General features: G+C 35.6%; 3 protein-coding genes across 4 annotated transcripts; all 3 read right to left on the minus strand.

Moving 5' to 3' along the window:
* Positions 1 to 221: 221 nt before the first annotated feature.
* Positions 222 to 4,011, minus strand: LOC135760538 (uncharacterized). 2 transcript variants are annotated; one of them, XM_073814534.1, is made up of 6 exons: positions 3,876 to 4,011; positions 3,457 to 3,780; positions 3,079 to 3,138; positions 2,865 to 2,933; positions 2,707 to 2,744; positions 222 to 1,024 (listed from the first exon to the last, which is right to left on the minus strand). In XM_073814534.1, exons 1-6 carry the CDS (start codon positions 3,910 to 3,912, stop codon positions 539 to 541), a joined length of 1,014 nt encoding a protein of 337 aa, XP_073670635.1. In that variant the 5' UTR covers positions 3,913 to 4,011; the 3' UTR covers positions 222 to 538. The 2 variants fall into 2 exon arrangements, with proteins under 2 accessions (XP_073670635.1, XP_065130628.1); XM_065274556.2 differs by having other exon boundaries at positions 2,865 to 2,999.
* Positions 4,012 to 7,606: 3,595 nt separating this feature from the next.
* On the minus strand, positions 7,607 to 12,343 carry LOC135752451 (uncharacterized). The gene is made up of 7 exons (XM_065270927.2): positions 12,259 to 12,343; positions 8,837 to 9,178; positions 8,722 to 8,754; positions 8,548 to 8,616; positions 8,084 to 8,200; positions 7,957 to 8,000; positions 7,607 to 7,855 (listed from the first exon to the last, which is right to left on the minus strand). Exons 1-7 carry the CDS (start codon positions 12,341 to 12,343, stop codon positions 7,607 to 7,609), a joined length of 939 nt encoding a protein of 312 aa, XP_065126999.2.
* A 2,458-nt stretch (positions 12,344 to 14,801) lies between these two features.
* Positions 14,802 to 20,604, minus strand: LOC135752386 (GTPase IMAP family member 9-like). Its single transcript, XM_065270878.2, has 4 exons — positions 20,559 to 20,604; positions 19,326 to 19,376; positions 17,277 to 17,306; positions 14,802 to 16,333 (listed from the first exon to the last, which is right to left on the minus strand). The coding sequence occupies exons 2-4, from the start codon at positions 19,348 to 19,350 to the stop codon at positions 15,564 to 15,566; spliced, it is 825 nt and encodes a 274-aa protein (XP_065126950.2). The 5' UTR covers positions 19,351 to 19,376; positions 20,559 to 20,604; the 3' UTR covers positions 14,802 to 15,563.
* Between the last annotated feature and the right edge of the window lie 260 nt (positions 20,605 to 20,864).

Below are 20,864 nucleotides of genomic sequence, written 5' to 3' on the forward strand. Positions count from 1 at the left end.
TTAAGTTGAAATGTATTTGTAGAAATTTATGTCATCTGTGAAAGATAAAGATGAATTTTTTTTTTGACACATATGGATGATGTCTCCTTATATGAAACACATGATTCCACTCTTCAGGTTCCTTTCAGAATGTTTGAAACATTTCCTTAATGAACACACTAATAAGCTGATAAACTAAATCAGGTGTTTTATATATAGAGACATCTAAAATGTTCTGGGGGGGGGGGGCTGGAGTTGAGAACCACTGAGCTAGACTCGTTGTCTCTGTCGCTTTGGATCAGGGGTGAGAATTCCTGGTCCTGGGTTGCCACGTCCTGCAAAGTTTAGCTCCAACCCTAAGCAAACACACCTGAATGTAATTTTCCAGTAATTCTGGAGCCTTTGATTTGGATTTTCAGGTGTGTTTCATTATGGTTGCAACCAAACTTTGTAAGACACTGGCCCTCCAGGACCAGAAATGCCCACCCCTGCTTTAGATCTGTAAATCATCTGGTGGTTCTGTTGTGGAGTTGATTGCTGAGTCAGCTGACGATTCGGCTTAGGAGTTGATCATTGAATTAGCTGGTGGTTCTAATGTGGAGTAGATTGTTGAATCAGTTGGTGGTTCTGCTGTGGAGTAGATTGTTGAATCAGCTGGTGGTTCTGCTGTGGAGTTGATCATTGAATCAGTTGATGGTTCTGCTGTGGAGTAGATTGTTGAATCAACTGGCGGTTCTGCTGTGGAGTAGATCAATGAATGAGCTGGTGGTTCTGCTGTGGAGTAGATCAATGAATGAGCTGGTGGTTCTGCTGTGGAGTAGATCAATGAATGAGCTGGTGGTTCTACTGTGGAGTAGATCAATGAATGAGCTGGTGGTTCTACTGTGGAGTAGATCAATGAATGAGCTGGTGGTTCTGCTGTGGAGTAGATCAATGAATCAGATGGTGGTTCTGCTGTGGAGTGCATGGCAACAGTAGTGTGCATGTTCTTGGGCCACAGTGCTCGGAATTTCTGATATTTATGGTCAACTTTATAATAAACTTCCTGCAAGAAAATGTACTGTATGTAAACACTTACACAAAACAGACAAAAAAATAATATATAACATAGGTGCAGCCTATGTTGTGTTTTGGTTGCTGGTGTCACAGAACTTAAAAGGGACCTTTTTTAAGTTGTAAAATAAATCTTTGGTGTCCCCAGAGTGTGTATGTAAAGTTTTAGCTAAAAAACATAGATAATTTATTATATCATGTTAAAATTGCTACTTTGTAGGTGTGAGCAAAAATGTGCCGTTTTTGGTGTGTTCTTTTAAATGCAAATGAGCTGATGAAATGCAAACACTGATTATTTTCTCCCCTCTCTCTCTCTCTCTCTCTCTCTCTCTCTCTCTCTCTCTCTCTCTCTCTCTCTCTCTCTCTCTCTCTCTCTCTCTCTCTCTCTCTCTCTCTCTCTCTCTCTCTCTCTCTCTCTCTCTCTCTCTCTGCACGAAATAGCAGGGCTGTGGTTGGATATGTTCGCTTCACGTAGTGCTGCATTACCACCTTGGCTGTACGTTATTTTCGAATAATTTAACCGCTCGTCATCAATAGTTCTGCTCATACCATGGTTCCCACAAACATTGCTCTGGTTCTTATTTTAAGACATTTGTCAGGTGTGCATTTTACAGAAAAATAATCAACACCTGTGGAACATTTCTCAACCAATCAGAATAAAGCATTCAACAGCCCCATGGTATAAGTAAGGGATAATGTAGAGGCAGCCGGTAGTTATTGGGAAATAAGCCCCGACAGTGTGATCAGGACCCGACGCGAAGCGGAGGGTCTTGTATCACACTGAAGGGGCTTATTTCCCAATAACTACCGGCTGCCTCTACATTATCCCGCTTATTACACGGCTACTTGCCACATAAAAAAAAACTGGACATGAATATGAATTTGAAACATTTTATTGGCATAACGTTATTTGTTTTAAATTAACATTTTTATCCTTCCGCGAAACTTTGCACAGATGCATAAAATGATTGTAATACCTTATTAAGATCCTCTGCTTCATACTTGTATGTCTCCATTTTTTCTCTTTAACCAGTCTTTGAGAAGTTTAATGCCCATTCTGTATTTTTTTGTGTGTTGGCTTCGTAGCTGTCATGCTCTATTTTGTCAAGTTCAGTCTCAGTAAGCTCTCTGTGTCTTGTCGTGGTTGTCGAGTGTTTGTCACAAGATGGCGCCAAACAGACAGTAATCTTTATTGATCTTTATTGGCGCGGAGCGATTTTACTCGTGCAAGTAGTCCGGCTATGCGTTATTATTTTGGAGCGGTTATTATTTGAAAAGAACGAACCTGCAAATGTCTCAACTGACCAATCAGAATCAAGCATTCCAGAGAGCCGTGTAATAAAGCAGAATAAGGGGATGGATGATTATAATAAGATCCCCTTTCCACCTCACATTGGAGCGAAATCTGAAAGACCAATTTTTTATATGCAGAGAATGGTTTGCCAAAACTAATTTACTAGGTTGCTCTGTATCATGTTCTCAGTAGGGACCCAATTATACCACTTAAACATGGAAAAAGTCAGATTTTCACGATATGTCCCCTTTAACTATACTGACCAGAAAGATTTCAAAAATTTAGAGAGATCATATAATTGACCAGCACAACTCGCAGCAAATAAGCCTCTAGTAACATCCAACTGTAGATCTGATCACAAAACAGGCTCATATCTTTACCTCTGCAGTGCTGTCTTGTAAGGTACTCACAGCTAAGACTGTATAAAAAACAGAAGAATTGTAGTTATGCTCAAACCACAAACATTAAAAGTGAAATTTGTGGGGATGAAATTTGTGGGTGTGTTTAGTTTTTAAGGAAATGTGTATTTAAATCTAACCATGATGTGAAATTCCTGATTGGGTAATTCTTGGGGATTTCTTGCTTCCTTTCCTTTGCTTACGTAACACTGTCAGTCCAACAAGCAAACCAAGAACCAAGATGATTAACCCTACACAGACGTAGACCACATATACTAAAAGAAAACATATCACACAAACTTAAAAAGACAGATCACACAAAATTCTCATTCTTTACTAGAGAGACAGACAGACCTGTTGAAGAAAGACTCTGATCTGTGGGTTGGATGGTCGACCTCTCTGTGGTTTTTTCATCTTAAGTTTGAGATAAAAATAGAAATGCTTATAACAGATGCTGCACGGTAAAAATGCATAATTTTTGTCAAATAAACATATATTGTTATGTAACTTTAACTTAACAAATTAAGTTAAACAATTTCAACTTGTTTTTATAAGTTATGTCAACTTTTTAAGGTCAAAACTTAAAATAGTTGAATGACTTGCAAAATCAAGTTGTTTTAACTTTTTTTGTGTGTGAATATAGAACACAAATCACACAAAGACAAAATCTGAAAATCAAAAATAACAAGAATCAATTTTCTCTTACCGTGCAAAATCACATTAGTCACTTACCATGTTTAACAAGTAACAAAATCTCTGAATAGACATCAGGGAATGGATATAAAGTCTCCACTGCACACCAGTATGTGCCTTCATCCTCTGTTTTCAGATCAGTGATTGTGACGGTGAAAACTCTTGCAGTTTTGTTATCAATCAGAGAGAATCTGTCATCTTCAGCTGTAGATCCAGATTTAATAATGATGTTTTTATTTCCAATAATGCAGTCCCCTTTACATAAATACTTATTATTTGTTTCATATTCAGATTTATAATAACAATTGATGTCAGCAGTCTCTCCGCTGTGTCCTTTAAATATAACCGGAGCTCCTACAACACCTTAACATAAAAATATAATGATATATTTTCAGGTTGTGATATAAAAGATACAAGTCAAAAGTAGGCTACATATGAGCACTGAGACTCAAACTCACCTATAATGATGAAGAAATACAGGACCAGAACCTTCATGCTTTAACTTCTGAAAGACCCGAAACTATGTCAAACTACATTTCTATACTAAATCCAAGTGTTTATCATTTCCTTCCTCTTTATATCTAACTAACCACATCCACATGCACACAGCAGATTCTTCCGGTATATTGAGCTTCATTTCTTCTGACTGATAAAAATTTGCTGTGTATTAATAATTTATTGAACTTCTGAATAGGTGTCAAAGAAAGATAACTTTTGTGTTAATCCCAGAATATTTTGATTTTTTGTTATTACTGATGCTTCACTGTGATTTACTTACATTAGTTTATATTATAATATCCAATGTCAGGCGGCGCATTGGCTCAGTGGGAAACACTGTTGCCTCACAAAAAGACCCTCGGTTGGGTCGAGGTTTCCCAAATTGGTGTGTGTAAATTTTAGCGGCAATCTAGTGGTAAGATTGCAGATTGCAACCAACAGAACAGCAGCCAAAGAACAAACTGTTCTGTTCATGTGTCATCTGAGACAACTTAGGGATGAAATGCACTCAGTAGAACAGTTTGTCCGGTTAAGAATAAAACAAATACTTCATGTAGACAACACAATAAAAAAAAAAAAAAACAATTAGTTTAATTCACTCTTTGATAATTTGTATCTGTTTCTCAAAGAATACACATTGACATGAAAACCAGAGTGGCCTACAACAAAATAAAACAAATTTACTTATATTATAAATGAAATTGTAATTTATAAACACAGTGAAGTGGATCATTTGGTTTGGATGATTTCATTTGACTGAACAGATGAATAAAGTGTTGCGGCTCGTTGATTTGGGTCTGCTGAAAACTTTTTTTCACTGTTCCTAAGAGGATCTTTGATAAAGAAAACAGTAGAGTAGATCAGACTTTCTGATCGAGCAGTAAAGTTCACTGTGGCGTAACTGAGAAGATCAGGATGAAGAGCTGATGATGATGATGTGGTGGTGGAGGACATCTTCTGCTCATACTTGTGTTTAATTAATACGAAGAGGACGACAATAAAAATCAACACAAAGGTGCCAAGACCAAAACCGACATAAACCCAAAGATCTGAGGATACAAACAAACACATTAATGAAACATATTTACTGATATTGTATTTGACTGTGAATAATTCATTATGAATGATGTGTAAGTGATCTTTTACCAGACACTGCTGCTCTGTTTGTGGTCACTGATTTAACTGTAACTGTAATCGACTCTTCAACCTGAGATGTTTCCCTAATCACTAAAATAAAGGTTATAATAAATCTTTGTTGTCAACTAGCCATGGTATAATGTTATATATGTTATAAAGGAATATATTTAAATATAGTAAGTCAGAATGAACATTAATTTTGCAGAGCTACAGAAACACTACATGAATGCACAAAATGATCTTGTCATTGACATGCTGTTGATTTTGTTTGGTGATCTGTTATGTGATGTAAACCAGACATAAGATTATTTCAGACCCTTATTCACCTGTATTTTTACTAGTAGTTCTTGTAGGTTGTCTGGTTGTAATTGTCGAAACAGATGCTAATGTAGACACTGTGGATGAAAAGAAAAACACAAACGGGCTTTTATTTCCACACAACAGAGAAGTACAACCAACCACGATAACCAAGAGTGAGTTAAACTACTGAACCAAAGCTTAGCATTAATTCATAGCTATATATTATTTCTATCATCATTTACTTACTTGCACAATGTCCGGTAAACTTTATCTTTTTTTATCTTTTTTAAAAACGTATAAAGCATATTGTCAGTAACTGCAAACACTGATCACCATAATGGGTACTTTTTTCAACATTAAAGCAACACTATGTAGTTTCCATGTAAAAATGACTTACAGCTCCCCCATGTGGTTGAAAAGTGCAACAGTGCCTGGTATCAGACACTCTTCTGCAGGCAGGGGGAGGGGCGGGGCTGTTTTTCCTTCCCTCCACCGCCACTTTCATAGTGTGCTTGTAGCAGCTAGGAGGCTGCTTAGTTTGCAGCAACAGTACAATTTGTCCAGTTAAAAGTTGTTCTATCACTGAAATAATTTTAGAGACATTATTTAAAGGTAAAAAAACTACATAGTGTTGCTTTAATGGAGGCAGCGACTGTGATATTGATTCAATGTGTTTAAAATCGACAAATCAACATTTTTAACATTGTTTCAATGGTTGCTTGCTATCTCATTACAAAACTTGACTGATGAAAAACTATTTTATTGAATTTGAAAGAACAAAATTTGAATTTTCATTTCTAGGTGAAGATAAGAAAATCAAGTAATTCCTGAATAACTTGAATGAATAACTTACCCTCAAACACATGGAGATTCACAGATCTATAAGTGTCTATTATTAATCTGCCTACTGCACAGAAGTAAGTGCCAGTGTCTGATAAGAGTAGATCAGTGATGGTTACTATAAAGTCTGATCCTTTATCATACAATGAATATCTTTCTCTGTGAGTGGGGTTTGTATCTCTCTTAGATGTAATGAGAATATTTTCTTCAGCACATGTCTCCCGGCAGAAATATTTGAAGTTGTTATAGGCCAGGAAATGCGAACAATAAATGGTGACATTTTTTCCCACTGGAGCAGTTATGGTATTCAAAGATCCGACTGGAAATGATGGAAATCACACAGAACATTGGTAAAATCATTCAAATCAGTCTGAATATCAGTGTTTGTTAAATATACAGTGCAAAATGGGCAGAATATGGGACAAATTCTCTGTTAAAAACTGCTAGCAATAACAAAACATTCATGAAACACTTCATGCTAGAACCCATAAGAAAATTACAAATGAGATTTCTTTGATATCTAAATAAGACACCAATGAGATTTAAAAAAATGCAAATGAAACTTTTCTTTAGGTCTCCTGTGTCACAGATATTCTGATATTATGAAATCGCACAACTACATTAATACAGCTCCATACTAATGCTTTTAAACAACTGTCTCATTTGTTATCTAAATTAATTTGATACATAAATGAAACATGAAACAACTGAGCAATACAAATTTCTCTGGAGACACGTTAACAAATAGTTGAAATCATTTGATTTCAAGAGTTTGACAAATATAAATACCTGTAAAGATGCAGGACAGGACAGCTAAAAATGTCCACATGTCAAAACATTTGGCAGGACTTTTAATAAATGTGTAAAATCCAGCGCACACACTGACATCTGAATCTTCTGTTCAAGTATCTACTTCTCTTCTTTTCATTTTTCTCTTACTTTAGCAATTGCATTACATAATGTGATCTGAAGCCACACTAAGCTCTCTCTCTCACACATACACATGCTCTTTTTCTATGTGTGCAGGTGTGAATACTACTAAAATATAAATAGTTATTATAAGAAATGGGTTTGAGGTGGTCACACACCTGCTTATAGGATTAGAGAACTAAACATTATTCTTCACACATGGTTTGCTATATTGATAGTTTTCACACACTGCCTGTGTTTATAAAATGGATATCAAGAAAGTCACTAAGTACTTTAATTAGTTTAAAATTTATTCAGGACTACCATGAATATTTTGTTTAGATACATAAAACCATTGTAAATATTTCTAGTATAGAATAATTAAGTTTGCATTATAAGTTTTTATTATGATTATAATATGTCATCTCCTTTTGTTGATAAATGAGTACATTTATGTAAAATGTCAAATAACGATTTGCATTGGCTGTTAATAAAGATTCAGTGATCAGTCAGAAGCCTGATCAATTATCTGATAGACTGAATCTGGAAAAGAATCGCCATCCATTTCTGTGTAGATCTGATCTAGATCCAGACTTCCTGTTAGTGCTGTGGCAGCATCTATGTAATGTGGATCTATGTCAGGGGCTGTGTCTGTGTTTGTGGACCGGTCCAATTCAATAACAGCAAAACATTCAACGCCATGAGATGTGGGTGAATTTTGTAAGACGATTGGGCTCATTTTCACATATTCATCCTGTAAGGAGAAGCAGACAATGGATATCAATAAGAAAATATTATTTTTAAAATTCACAATATGAATAAGTACTGAACATGTGATATGATCCACAGACTTACCACAACCTGGTCTGAGACCTTTCTAGTATGATAAGATACTAAAGCTGAAGAACAAAACTTTCATTACTTTCAATAAAAGAGTGAATCTTGAAATGTCTTAGTAGGGGAAGAAGTCTCCAAGACTCACCTGACATCTTCCCATTGGTGACTCCTTTCAAAACTTTCAATACAGCGAAAGGACAACCACACAAAAGTGCGCACACACACACCAAACTCAACACTGCCACAAACCTAAGGTATGATTCTGGGAAAAAGAGAAACAAAGCGTAAAGCACCTGCTAAAAACAAGAGTCATAAATGTGACAGACAGAAACAGAGAGAGGAAGAGTGAATGACAGAGGAGGAAACTAAACATCTGCACATCTGATATTTGTTTAAACAGCAGTCATTAAGACTTAAGAGAGAGAGAGAGAGAGAGAGAGAAAGAGAAATAGAGAGCTGTGATAGTCACATAACTGATAACATCAGAAATAATAATAAACATTAAAACATGACATTTGAAGACTGAAAGTTAAATAATTATTTTTGTTATGAAAAATATGGTATAACAATAATTGATACAACATGTGATAGACAGACAGACAAATTCACCATGGTTTTTGTTATGAGCCTGATTCTGTGCGGTGATATTTGTAGGACTGTGCAAACTGCTGATTACCACTAAAAGCAAGACATTGAAAAAGAGAACAATCATCTGTGTAATAAAAATATTGTACCGAATTACTCAGAATTAATATTATCTTCAAATCTGACATTTTCTAGTACCTCTTGGTGGTGTTGTGGGTCTCTGGGTTTTACCTGTGCAAAAACAAGGTTCACTTAAACGCAATGATTTTTACATTCAATAGCGCCATGTCTGTTGTGTTTCTAAGAGTCTCACCTTTCCTTACTGTTATTTTTATTTCAGAAACAGGATCAGTCTGTAGTTTAATATCCACACCGCATAAGTACAATCCAGAGTCTTCCATCATCAGTCCAGTAATGAGAACAGTAAACCTGCGAGCAGCGGTGTTATCAAACAGAGCGAATCGTCCGTGTCTGACCCATCTGTTTGCTTGAGAAGTCTGAATCAGTTTTTTGGAGAAGAACCCATCTGACCTTCCAAAGTATTTATCATGTTTCTCAAAGTTTGCTGAGTAGCTGATTTGGAAAGAAATGTTTGTTCCTTTATATCCAATCACTTCTGTGGCTTTTGCAGCATAGCTGATATTCAACAGATAAGCTATAATATACAAAGAGTCAATTGTGATTTCTGTAATAATGCACAGCAATTATAATGACATATCACCTGTAGTCAATGTTAGGGAAGCATGCACATCTTGACATTATTTCTTTTTAAAGCAAGAAATATTTGATAGTCTACAGAGCGATGAATAAGCATCTGCTGACCTGTATGGGCAGTGACAGTACCTACATAAGTAGCAACTACTAACATTTCCTTTGAGTACTTTGAAAATGTATTTTAAGCACTATTTTAAGGTTGACATCAAGATACTAAATGTGAACTCACCTGTATATATGCAGAAACAAATTTCTCTCCACATGCTGAATGGTTTTTAATCTCATTTGGATTGTGAATTGTGAACGTTTTTGTCTCTCACTTTTCTGCTCACTTCCTTGTTCAGAGAAAATAACTCTGTGCCTATGAATTTATTTTGTATCTCACTGTCCCCCTCGGTGGAAGTTTATCATTAAAGGGGTCATTGTGTAAAAAATCAGATTTTTCCATGTTTAAGAGCTATAATTGGGTCCCTATGTACACACATCTGTCATAATCACACAATAGCCTCTTTCACACAGTAATTCTGGTAAATTACCATGAATTTACCAGAATGAATTTACCAGTAAATACAAAAATGTGCTGTTCACACATGCAGTGACATTCCATCTTTTTACCAGTAAGACATCATTCACACATCAGTATCAAAATACCGGTAAATTCGGAGAGAAAGCGGAAGTTACCTGTGGCGTGCGGCCGGCGAGCTCCGTCCGTGTCGTATTTGTAAACGGCGGGTTATGACTTAATATCCACGGTCCGTATTTTGTTGTTTTCACATCGGTGGCAAGCGGTCGCGAAGTTGCTCGTGACCAAACAACATTGCGTTAGGCGGCGTCAAACGGAACCTGCGCGTTTGCACATTAGGCTTCACAGATGGTGTGCTAAGGACGTCGGCAATTTGGCAATTAGATGGTAAGCTCGCTGTTTTAAACAACTTTGGTGAAGAAATGTGGATGTTAACTTCAGGTGTGCTCGACTTTTAAGCAACATGTGTGTGGAAACGTCCGTAAACAGTCTGCGTCACCTGTATAAAAAACTTTCTGATTGGCCCGCCCGATCTGTCAGCGCGGTCTGACGTCATCTAAATGCCGGTAATGCTATATTTTTCGTTCACACACAGCGCTTACCGGCAAATTACCGTTAATCTTACAACCTGTCTTACTGGTAAATTGGGAGCACTGATTTACCGGAAAGGTTCTGTTCACACATGACATGTTAACTGCAATTTACCAGTAAATTACCAGTAAAGACTGTATGTGTGAAAGGGACTAATGTCACACTGTATCACATATCCCTTAATAGCCTGTTATTACTCTTCTTTCTTACTTTTATCACAACCACTCATAATCTTTGCTAAAATAAACCTATCTATACTTCCAGAAAATGCTTTAAAGGGATCATATTATAAATATTTTTTAAGTTTTAGTCTTTGGTGTCCCCAGTGTACATATGATTTAGCTTAAAATACCCCACAGATAATTCATTATAACATGTTAAAATTGCCACTTTGTAGGTTTGAACAAAAAAGTGCAGTTTTTGGGTGTGTCCTATAAAATTCAAATGAGTGGATGAAGTGCAAACACTGATCACCACAATGGTGGTTTGTTAAAATTTAAAGGGGTCATAGCATGAAAATGTTAGCATTGCCACTTTGTAGGTGTGAGCAAAAATGTGTCGTTTTGGGTGTGTCATTTAAAATGCAAATGAGCTGATGAAGTGCAAACACTGATCACAATGATGGTGGTTTGTTGTAATTCAAACTCAATTGTGCTGTCAAGTCCTTCTTTTCTCTCTCTTTCTCTCTGCACTAAATGGCAGTGCAGTGGTTGGATAGTGCAGATTAAAGGGACGGTATTATTCTAATAAGATATCCTTATGACATCATAATGAAAGCCAAATTTCAATGACCTATTTTTGCTCACACCTACAAAGTGGCAATGCTAACATTTTCATGCAATGGCCCCTTTAAACTCAATTGTGCTGTCAATTATTTTTTCTCTATCTCTCTTTCCATCTGCACCTAAAGTGGTCATAGCGTGAAAATCAGACTTTTTCTATGTTTAAGTGCTATAATTGGGTCCCTAGTGCTTCTTGAAAATGTGATAAAGATCAACCCAGTAATTTTGTTTGGATAAGCCATTTTCTGTATGCGTGTGAAAAATTAGGTCGTTCAGATTTTGCCTGTTTTGTGAGGTAGGTAGCAAGGCGAATTACAATAATACCGCCCCCTTAATCTGCACTATCCAACCACAGCACTGCCATTTAGTGCAGAGAGAAAGAAAGAAGAAATACTTGAAAGCACAATTACAACAAACCACCATCATTGTGATCAGTGTTTGCATTTCATCAGCTCGTTTGCATTTTAAATGACACACCCAAAAACAGCACACTTTTGTTCAGGCCTACAAATTAGCAATTTTAACATGTTATAATTAATTAGCTGTGAAGTATTATGAGCTAAAAGTTCACATACACACTCTGGGGATCCCAAAGATTTCTTTCATATCTTAAAAAAACTTTATAATATGTATATTATATATTATAAATGTTTTATTTTCTCTTCTTTGATTTTACTTTGAGCTTTCTTATACATCTCATTGGTGTAATGCTTTCTTCCATTCTTCTGCATCAGTCTGTCTTTCTTTTTTAACAGTTCTTTAACCTGTGTTTGATTATCTTTATCTTTGTTATTTAAACTGTGATACCCAGCCTGGCATTCAATAACCAGCTGTTTTTGATGTTCATGTTTTTTATGTATTGCTCTATTGCAGGGGTGTCCAAAGTCGGTCCTGGAGGGCCGGTGTCCTGCAGAGTTTAGCTAAAACTTTCCTCAACACACCTGCATCAAAGTATATAGTCTGCCTAGTAAGACCTTGATTAGCTGGATCAGGTGTGTTTGATTAGGGTTGGAATAAAACTCTGCAGAGACACCGGCCCTCCAGGAGCAGGAGTGGACACCCCTGCTCTATTGGCTGATCTAACTGATCTTCATTTGTGAACAGAATAATTGTGTACTTCATTGCCTTCTCTCCAAAGTTCTCCTGAATCGATTTCACTGGCATCTTCTCCTCCTCTGTTAATCTTACATTCAGTCTGACGACCAGACATGAGGACCAGGAACAGATATGTAGATACACCTCTATATTTCAGACTGCAGCTCCTCTTCAGTCAATGATTTATCAAACCTGAAGTGTCAACAAGTAAAATGACTTTGTCTCCACTATTGCTTTTTTATTCTACAAAATGTAGACTTTGCAGTGACAGACTTGTCAGAGCTACTGGATACTGTAAACTAATCTCTGCCCAGTATTGTGTTTCCCGTTGAACTCAAATCCAGTGTCACCCAGAAGCATAATCCTAAAATTAAAATATGCAGACACATTATGTACAAAAAATGTAATTCATGTGAAAATCATCTGATGAATTAAAGGGGACATATTATGAAAATCAGACTTTTTCCATGTTTAAGGGCTATAATTGTGTCCCCAGTGCTTCTATCAACCTAGAAAATGTGAAAAAGATCAACCCAGTAACTTAGTTTTGGTAAACCATTCTCTGCAAGCATGTAAAAAATAGATCATTGAAATTTGGCTCCTATTGTGATGTCAGAATAAGGTAATACCGCCCCCTTTATCTGCACTATCCAACCACAGCACAGCCATTTGGTACAGAGAGAGAGAGAGAGAGAGAGAGAGAGAGAGAGAGAGAGAGAGAGAGAGAGAGAGAGAGAGAGAGAGAGAGAGAGAGAGAGAGAGAGAGAGAGAGAGAGAGAGAATAATTCACAACACAATTGAGTTTCAATTACAACAAACCACCATCATTGTGATCAGTGTTTGCATTTCATCTGCTCATTTGCATTTTAAATGACACACCCAAAAATGGCACACTTTTGCTCAGGCCTACAATTAGCAATTTTAACATGTTGTAATAAATTATCTGTGGGGTATTTTGAGCTAGAACTTCAATTACACACTCTGGGGACACCAAAGATTTAGTTTACATCTTAAAAAAAACCTCATAATATGCCCACTTTAACATTAATTTGCAAAACACCCTGAAAAATTTTTACAAAATGTTTAAATGATACCCTTAACATTTACCTGCATATGTAGCCATTTTGTTTTTCTTTATTTCCTCTCAAGAGTGTCTTAAGCTCTTGTGGTTTGCTTGCTTTCTGCCTGAACAGAAAATGTAAACATACCTGTCCCCGACTGGCCTTGTGTTTCATGAACATATCAGTGCTTGTGTTCTCTATGATAAATGTCTTTTGCTGCACTCGTTGTTTGGGAATTCTTTTGCATATGGGCCCATGGCGGAGCTGACTTGCCATGCCACTGCGGTCTGAAGATCTGACTGATACAAACTCTACCACGAGTTCTCATGCTCTAATTAAAACTTCCAGAGAATCAGCAGAATTGTCAATGTAATTTGAGCTGGAAGCTTCTTGAAGTTCCTGATACTCTTGATTTTTAGACTACTAATATATAAATTCAATTCTCACAGTTGTTTAAAGTCTATAGGTGTGTTCGACTTCATGTGGCGCTGCGCAGACCGATCGGCGGATGACTTGAAGCAGTGCATGTCGGTTAGTAATTTTGTCTGACTTAAGCTGGCGCTGCAGGCACGTGACTGTGTCATATGGTTTTAAGAACCGCGAGAGCGATTCGAGATCAGCCGCCTGAGTCAGCCAGCGCAATTCGCGAAGAGGAGCTGCACGGGCTGTAATGACGACACAGCTGTTTCACCATTGGTCGGATTCACCACATGACAACAATCACGTGTGTTTCGTGCTTATTTTCACGCCCTCAGTTCCACAAATGCTCACAAATCTGTATTTTTATAACAGTTAAAGCCCTTTTCATTTAGTCGCAGTTTTATATCGTGTCATCTTTATCAAAATAAAATGGATAAAAAACGTAGACCACACTACATTGCTATTTAAATAATATATGCTTATGTTGAACTTTATTCTTGTAAAAACAGATGCTGTAAGCCTCTTCAGTTTCACTTATGCTCATACACGGACATTCAAAACAGTATCATTCACTTTTTTTGTTGTTTACATCTTACAAATCATGTTTACTGCGATAAAGGAAGCAAACATCAGCCATGCCTGACGTAAATCCAGCAAACTATGGGAACCACAGCATGTCCAACTACACATCTCCGTTTTCAGCTTCTCCCCGCCTGCATGCGGCTAATCTTGCCAATCGGTTACATCCAGCCGCAGCCGATGTCAAACACACCTATTACTTCACGTTTAACCTGATCAACAGGAACTTACCTGTGCACACGTTGTACTTTCACAATCTTAACCAAAAGAAATGAATCTTCAGCTATTACACAACTGTTGCTAGACAGATCATATAAAATGTAGGCTAAATTCACCAATCTCAACAAAAACCACTAGTGAAAATTATTTTATGTAACATTTATCACATCATATCACTGTGAGGTCAGGTGATCTTGTCAAAATTGTAATTTATTGAATGCTCTTGATTTTAACAATAAGAGGTAAAACAGCAGAAGGGTGAAAGACAATAAAGTTGCACTAGAGTGATATTTTATTGTTAACAGCACTACACAAATAAATTTAAAAAATGTTCCCCACATTTCTTCAGACAATTATTTTAACAGTTTGCTTCAGTACAATCACCATATGAAACCCAGTATTTTCATTTTACAAACAACATGTCATCATATTATAACATCATTTATTTTCTCATAAAATAATTGGTATTAAATATAGAGCTGTCTTTAGATGTTATGGTCTCTCACATAGACATCATAATATTTGGGGTGCTTTGGAATAAAAACTATAAAACCATTTTTTTTAATAATTCATAAGAAAAAAAAATCTAACCATCTAAAATATATTGGACTTAGCATTTTTAACTTAGAGGATTGTATAAAAAAACAGGAATCAGTTTGAAACAAAGAAAGATAAATTTACTGATAATTTACTCTGTTTTGAACATGGAAAAAACATAAACAAAATGGAAGCAGAGAATAAATCCAACTGGAAATAAAAACATAGGTTATAAATTACAACATCTCTGGCTATATTCATGGCAAGAACCGGTTAATCCATGGTTGATCTACACAAGTTGATCTATACTTTACACAGGTTGGGGGAAGGGCAATTTGGCATCTTCATTTCACCTAACCAAAATGTTTTTGGATTGTGGAAGGGAAACCAGAGTACCTGGAGTAAACCCACACTGACAGAAGAACATACAAACTCCACACAGAAAGACCTCCCTTGCCCACCGAGTCACTGTACCGCCCCTGTTATAAAATACAAATGTACAATACAAATGTCTTCTGCTTACTGATATGCTGCTTTTGCTGCCTTCACTACTCCTACTGCTGCTACTGCTGCTCCTCCTACCACTTTTGCTCCTCCTAGTGCTCCTCCTGCTGCTGCTCCTGCTGCTGCCACTCCTACGTCTAATGCTACTGTAAACACAGATTTTTTAAAATTATCCCATTTAATCTTTTTCTGGGCTTCTTCATACATCTGATTAGTGTAAAATTTTCCTTCATGATGCATAACCATTTCATCTATCATGTTTAACAGCTGTGTGACCTGATCTCGATTCTCGCGGTTGTCATTGTTGAATGAGTGATATCTGCCGCCATACTGGCTAACAACTGCCTGCATAGTCTTACTTTTGTCAACATACTCATGCAAAGATTTATGCTTTAGTGCATCCGCATGAGTAAACAGAATGATGGTGTATTTTATAGCATCTTCACCAAAGTTCTCATGAATCCATTTCACTGCATTCTTCTCTTCATCTGTAAATTTCACATCCAGTCTGATGACCAGCAGAAACACATGAGGACCAGGAGCAGACATGTAGACACACTTTTCTATTTCAGACTTCAGTTCTTCATTAGTGATTGATGTATCAAAGAGTCCTGGAGTGTCAATAATTGAGATGTTCCTTCCACCAACATTAGCTTTGTTTTTCTGACATGAACTGGTAACTGGATCCATTGAGTCATCAGTTGTAAAATGGCATCCACTTAGTATTGTGTTTCCTGTTGAACTCTTCCCTGATCCAGTTTTACCCAGTAACACAATTCTCAAATCTAAGAGAGTATAGAGACATATGTTTTTTTACTAAATATTCAATTATTGTATTCAATTAATAAAGACATATATTTACTCAAATAGAAACTAGACATGTTGGGAGCTGGATAATATACAGAATAGCCAGCCCGGTTGTTATCATGAAAATAAATCCCTGCGGGGTGATACAAGACACTTCTGCTTCATGCTGGGGACTTGATCACCCTGTTGGGATTTATTCTGCCATAACAACCGTCTGGCTGTACATTATCCATTACATATTTTATATAGGACACAAAAACAAATACTTTACACATTTTTTCACACTATGTGAATCTGTATAAACGTACTATGCATATTAACTTGGTAAATTGTAAAGTAATTAAACATAAAAATTAATTGTTGAAAATAAATAAATAGTTAATTCCTTCGTGAATTTGAATGGTATTATTATAATACATTTTACACCGCTTTTCCCATTAAGTTTTGAGACATTTCCACTTTCCCATTTTGTAAACAAGTTACAGTGGAAAATGTTTTTATTAATTTAATAATAACAAAATAATGGAGAGTACTTTTTATGTTAGTTGAAGTATTATCATTTAATTATTAAAAGAGGACATTTCAGAAAACTTTTTAAGGTGTAAAATAAATCTTTGATGTTCCCAGAGTACATATGTAAGTTTTAGCTCAAAATACCATATGGATAAATTACTATAGCATGTTAAAATTATATATATATAATATATATATATATATATATATATATATATATATATATATATATATAAATATATATATTAGCATCTTAATTTCTCACAAAAAATACATTTGACGTTTATGTTTATGGTTTTTGACTCGGAACTCATAGACTACAATTGTATAACATGTTTTTATATCGATTTCCAGAACACATTTTGGAAGTCTAGCTGATTTGTCAGGCATGCTTGCTGGGTTACGTACCGGTAGGGGGATTTACGTTTCCTTTACGTCCTGAAGTTGAACAATTTCAAGAGACATTCAAAATGAAAGAAAAAGAAAGAAAATGTGTGAGCACAATAAAAGTGAAACAGTGATTAGTCTAACGATTTACACACATTTGTGTACACAGTACAAAATATTTCTTCATATTGGACCCTTTCCATTGTAGATGGAAAGGCATGTCTAGTTTAATATGACACCTATGATCAGAGCCGAATTCTGGGGGTCCTAAGCAACTTAGGGGGCCCTCCCAGCTAACAGTGAAAAGTTCTAATAACGTTCCCTGAAAGTTCCCAACGTTAAAATACGTTCTGCCAACATAAAAAATGTCCAGTTTTCTTGACGTTGTAAGAATGTTTCTGGGTTGTCTGAACATTTGACGAATGTTTTACCATTTTCAAACGTTATGAAAATGTCACGTTTTAATGTTCACACAATGTTTAAAACTGTATAATTACCTCTATAATAATTTTTTTGCTTGTTATGTAAATGATAGAAAAACATTGCATTTTATTATTTTAAAACTGTTATAAAACATTATTTCTGAAGGTTTGATAAAATTAATGCTGTAGAAAAAACAATTTACTTATTAGGCTGAGATGATGTTTTGTTTCATTTAAAGTCACCATTATGTACTGTAATCAGTGTTTGATTCAAGGAACATTCTTAAAACTTTTCTCTGTAAGCTGATATGTTTGAGACAAGAAACTTTCCTTTGTACATTTTTAAGAAAATACAAATGCATTTTTATTTGATTAGAGAATTAAATATATAAAGGACCAAAAACAGCAAAAAAATTTTTTTCGAGAAAATTAGTTTATTCTTTCAAATTAAAAGGTTGAATACCACACTACAGGGAAGTTTAGAGAGACAACAGTACGTATAGTTTGAGTAAAGGAGTTTTCTAAAATGTTTTAAGTAAATTTAGATTATTAATATTTTTTATAACAGTGACATGTGATGGCCACTGACAGAGCAAGTTGGATTTTTTTACATTTTACTTTTGCCTGATTATAAATGATTTATCATGCAAAAATAAGACTTCCTGCTGTACTAATGTGTCATTGTCTACCCATGTAATTTTGGGATTTGATTGAACAAATAGATTTTCAGGCTCCAAAGTGTTGACTGGTTTCAATTGGTTTTCATCACTGTAAAAGAAATTTGATTTATTCCATTATTTTTTAGTCTATATTCAAGTCAGTGTCTAAAAGTAACGATCACCCAAAAATTAACATTCTGTCATAATTTACTCACCCTCATGTTGTTACAAACCTGTATTTATTTCCTTATTTTGCTGAACATCAAGGAAGAAATTTTGAGCAATGTTTGTTACCAAACTGTTTTTGAAAACCATTGACTTCTATAGTAGCATTTTTTTTCTTACTATGGAAATTAATGGTGCTTCTGTTTCCTGCTTCATTACAAATATCTTTCTTTGTGTTCAGCAGAACAAAGAAATTAATACGTTTGTAGCAACATAAGACTCAGGAAATGATGTCAGAACTGTTTCTTTAGCAATGCACTTTCTATAAAGGTGTGCCATGCTGGTTTCTGTTCAAGGTTCATTTCTGAAGCTAGTTAAAACTAGTATGGTAGCAATAAAATGATGCACTCAATTACTAGGGTGTTGTAACAACTGCTGAAAATAGGAATTAAATCAGTGTCTTTATTTATTCTTTGTTCTCCACTTGCAAAATGCCCTATATGTCAGACGGCATTCTTGCAAGAATGAAATACTAAAAAGACATTTGTTGTGTGGATCTTTATTTCAATATCTAACAGAAATGAGAAATTCCAGTACATCACGCATGGTAATGATACAATGCTTTTATTCTGCTCTGAGCAAAATGATATGAGGCTGATGCCTTCCTGTAAACCCTTTAGTGTTTGTAGTGATTGCTTCACCATTTTTGAAGAACCTGGGTTAGATTTTTTAGGTTTCGTCAATACAAAGCTTAATCTGCAATTTAGAGATTTAAGTGTTTTGTGGGTGATTTGAACATAAAATAATAATAAAAAAAAACTTACTTCGAAACATTGTATATTCACTCATCACAATACTCCAGTCTCAGTTTTAGTCTGCATAAAAATGAAAATGTATTTGTTAAGTGTCATGTGTTGTTTATATGATAAAGAGAAAGACAGACAGACAGTTGGACTTTGGACACAGTTTAAAGGGGTCATAGCGTGAAAATTTGACATTTTCCATGTTTAAGTGCTATAATTGTGTCCCCACTGCTTCTATCAACCTAGAAAACTTATAAAAGATCAACCCAGTAACATTGTTTGGTAAACCATTCTCTGCAGGCATGTAATTCAGATTTTATCTGTTTTCCCAACCACAGCACTGCCATTTAGTGCAGAGAGAAAGAGAAATTAGAAAAAATAATTGACAGCACAACTGAGTTTTAAAGGGACACTTCACCCATTTGCATTAAGCTTTGTATAGTTAGAACTCCAGTCATGTTTTTGAATGGTCATGCATCATTTTCTCAGTTGCTACTGAGACAGGAGAAATACAGATTTCAGTGTTGCACTTCCTTCTTTCGAAGATGTAAAATCATAATTTTGCATCATTGAAAGAAGGAAGTGCAATATCTTTGTTGAGGGAGTGAGACTACAAACACCCCCTTTCTCCATCAAATAGGCACCAAATCCTAAATGTATGTTAAATTTCACCTACAAATATAACACACTTTCAATAAAGATTAATGTTTCTACGGGTGAAATGCTCCTTTAATTTCAACAAACCACCATGATGGCGATCAGTGTTTGCATTTCATCAGCTCATTTGAATTTTAAAGGACACACCCAAAAGCAGCACATTTTTGCTCAGGCATACAAAGTGGTAATTTTAACATGCCATAATACATTTTCCAAGGCCTACTTTAAGCTAAAACTTAACGTACACACTCCAAAGACACCAAATACTTATTTTACATATCTAAAGTATTGTGTTTCCAGTTGCACTCTTCCCTGAAACAAAATCAAAGTTAATTCCTTTTTGTTCCATTTTTTTCAATCCAATCTTCTGGATTTCGCATCTCATTAATGTAGTGTGTTCCTCCATTCTCCTTCACCATTTTATCAATCGTGTTTAAGAGCTGTCTGAACTGGAGTGTATTCCAGATGGCGGGATTAACTTACTTTCAGCGAAAACCCAAACTTCGGTTGATTAACTCCAAACCATGCTTACCCTGATGAGTCCAAATTTAACTTTAAGTGCTATAATTTAAACTTACCGATATTCATCAGAATTACCTTTGTAATTTGAGCTGAAGCTTCCTGAAGTTCCTTATACTTGTGATTCTTTACTTGATCAACAGGAACTCACCTGTACACACACTTTACTTTCACAATCTCAACCAATAGAAATTAATCTTCTGCTATTACACAACTGTTGCTAGACAGATCCTATAGAATTTATGCTAGACTCACCAATCTTCTTCTTCTTCTTCCTTTATTTCTTATCACCATTCCAGCAACTACAGCTATATTCATGGCGAGTTTTATTCAAGTTGATCCATACACAGGTTGGGGGAGGGACAATTTGGTATCTCCAATTTG

Source organism: Paramisgurnus dabryanus, chromosome 4 (genome assembly GCF_030506205.2).
Source record: "Paramisgurnus dabryanus chromosome 4, PD_genome_1.1, whole genome shotgun sequence".
NCBI lineage: Eukaryota > Metazoa > Chordata > Actinopteri > Cypriniformes > Cobitidae > Paramisgurnus > Paramisgurnus dabryanus.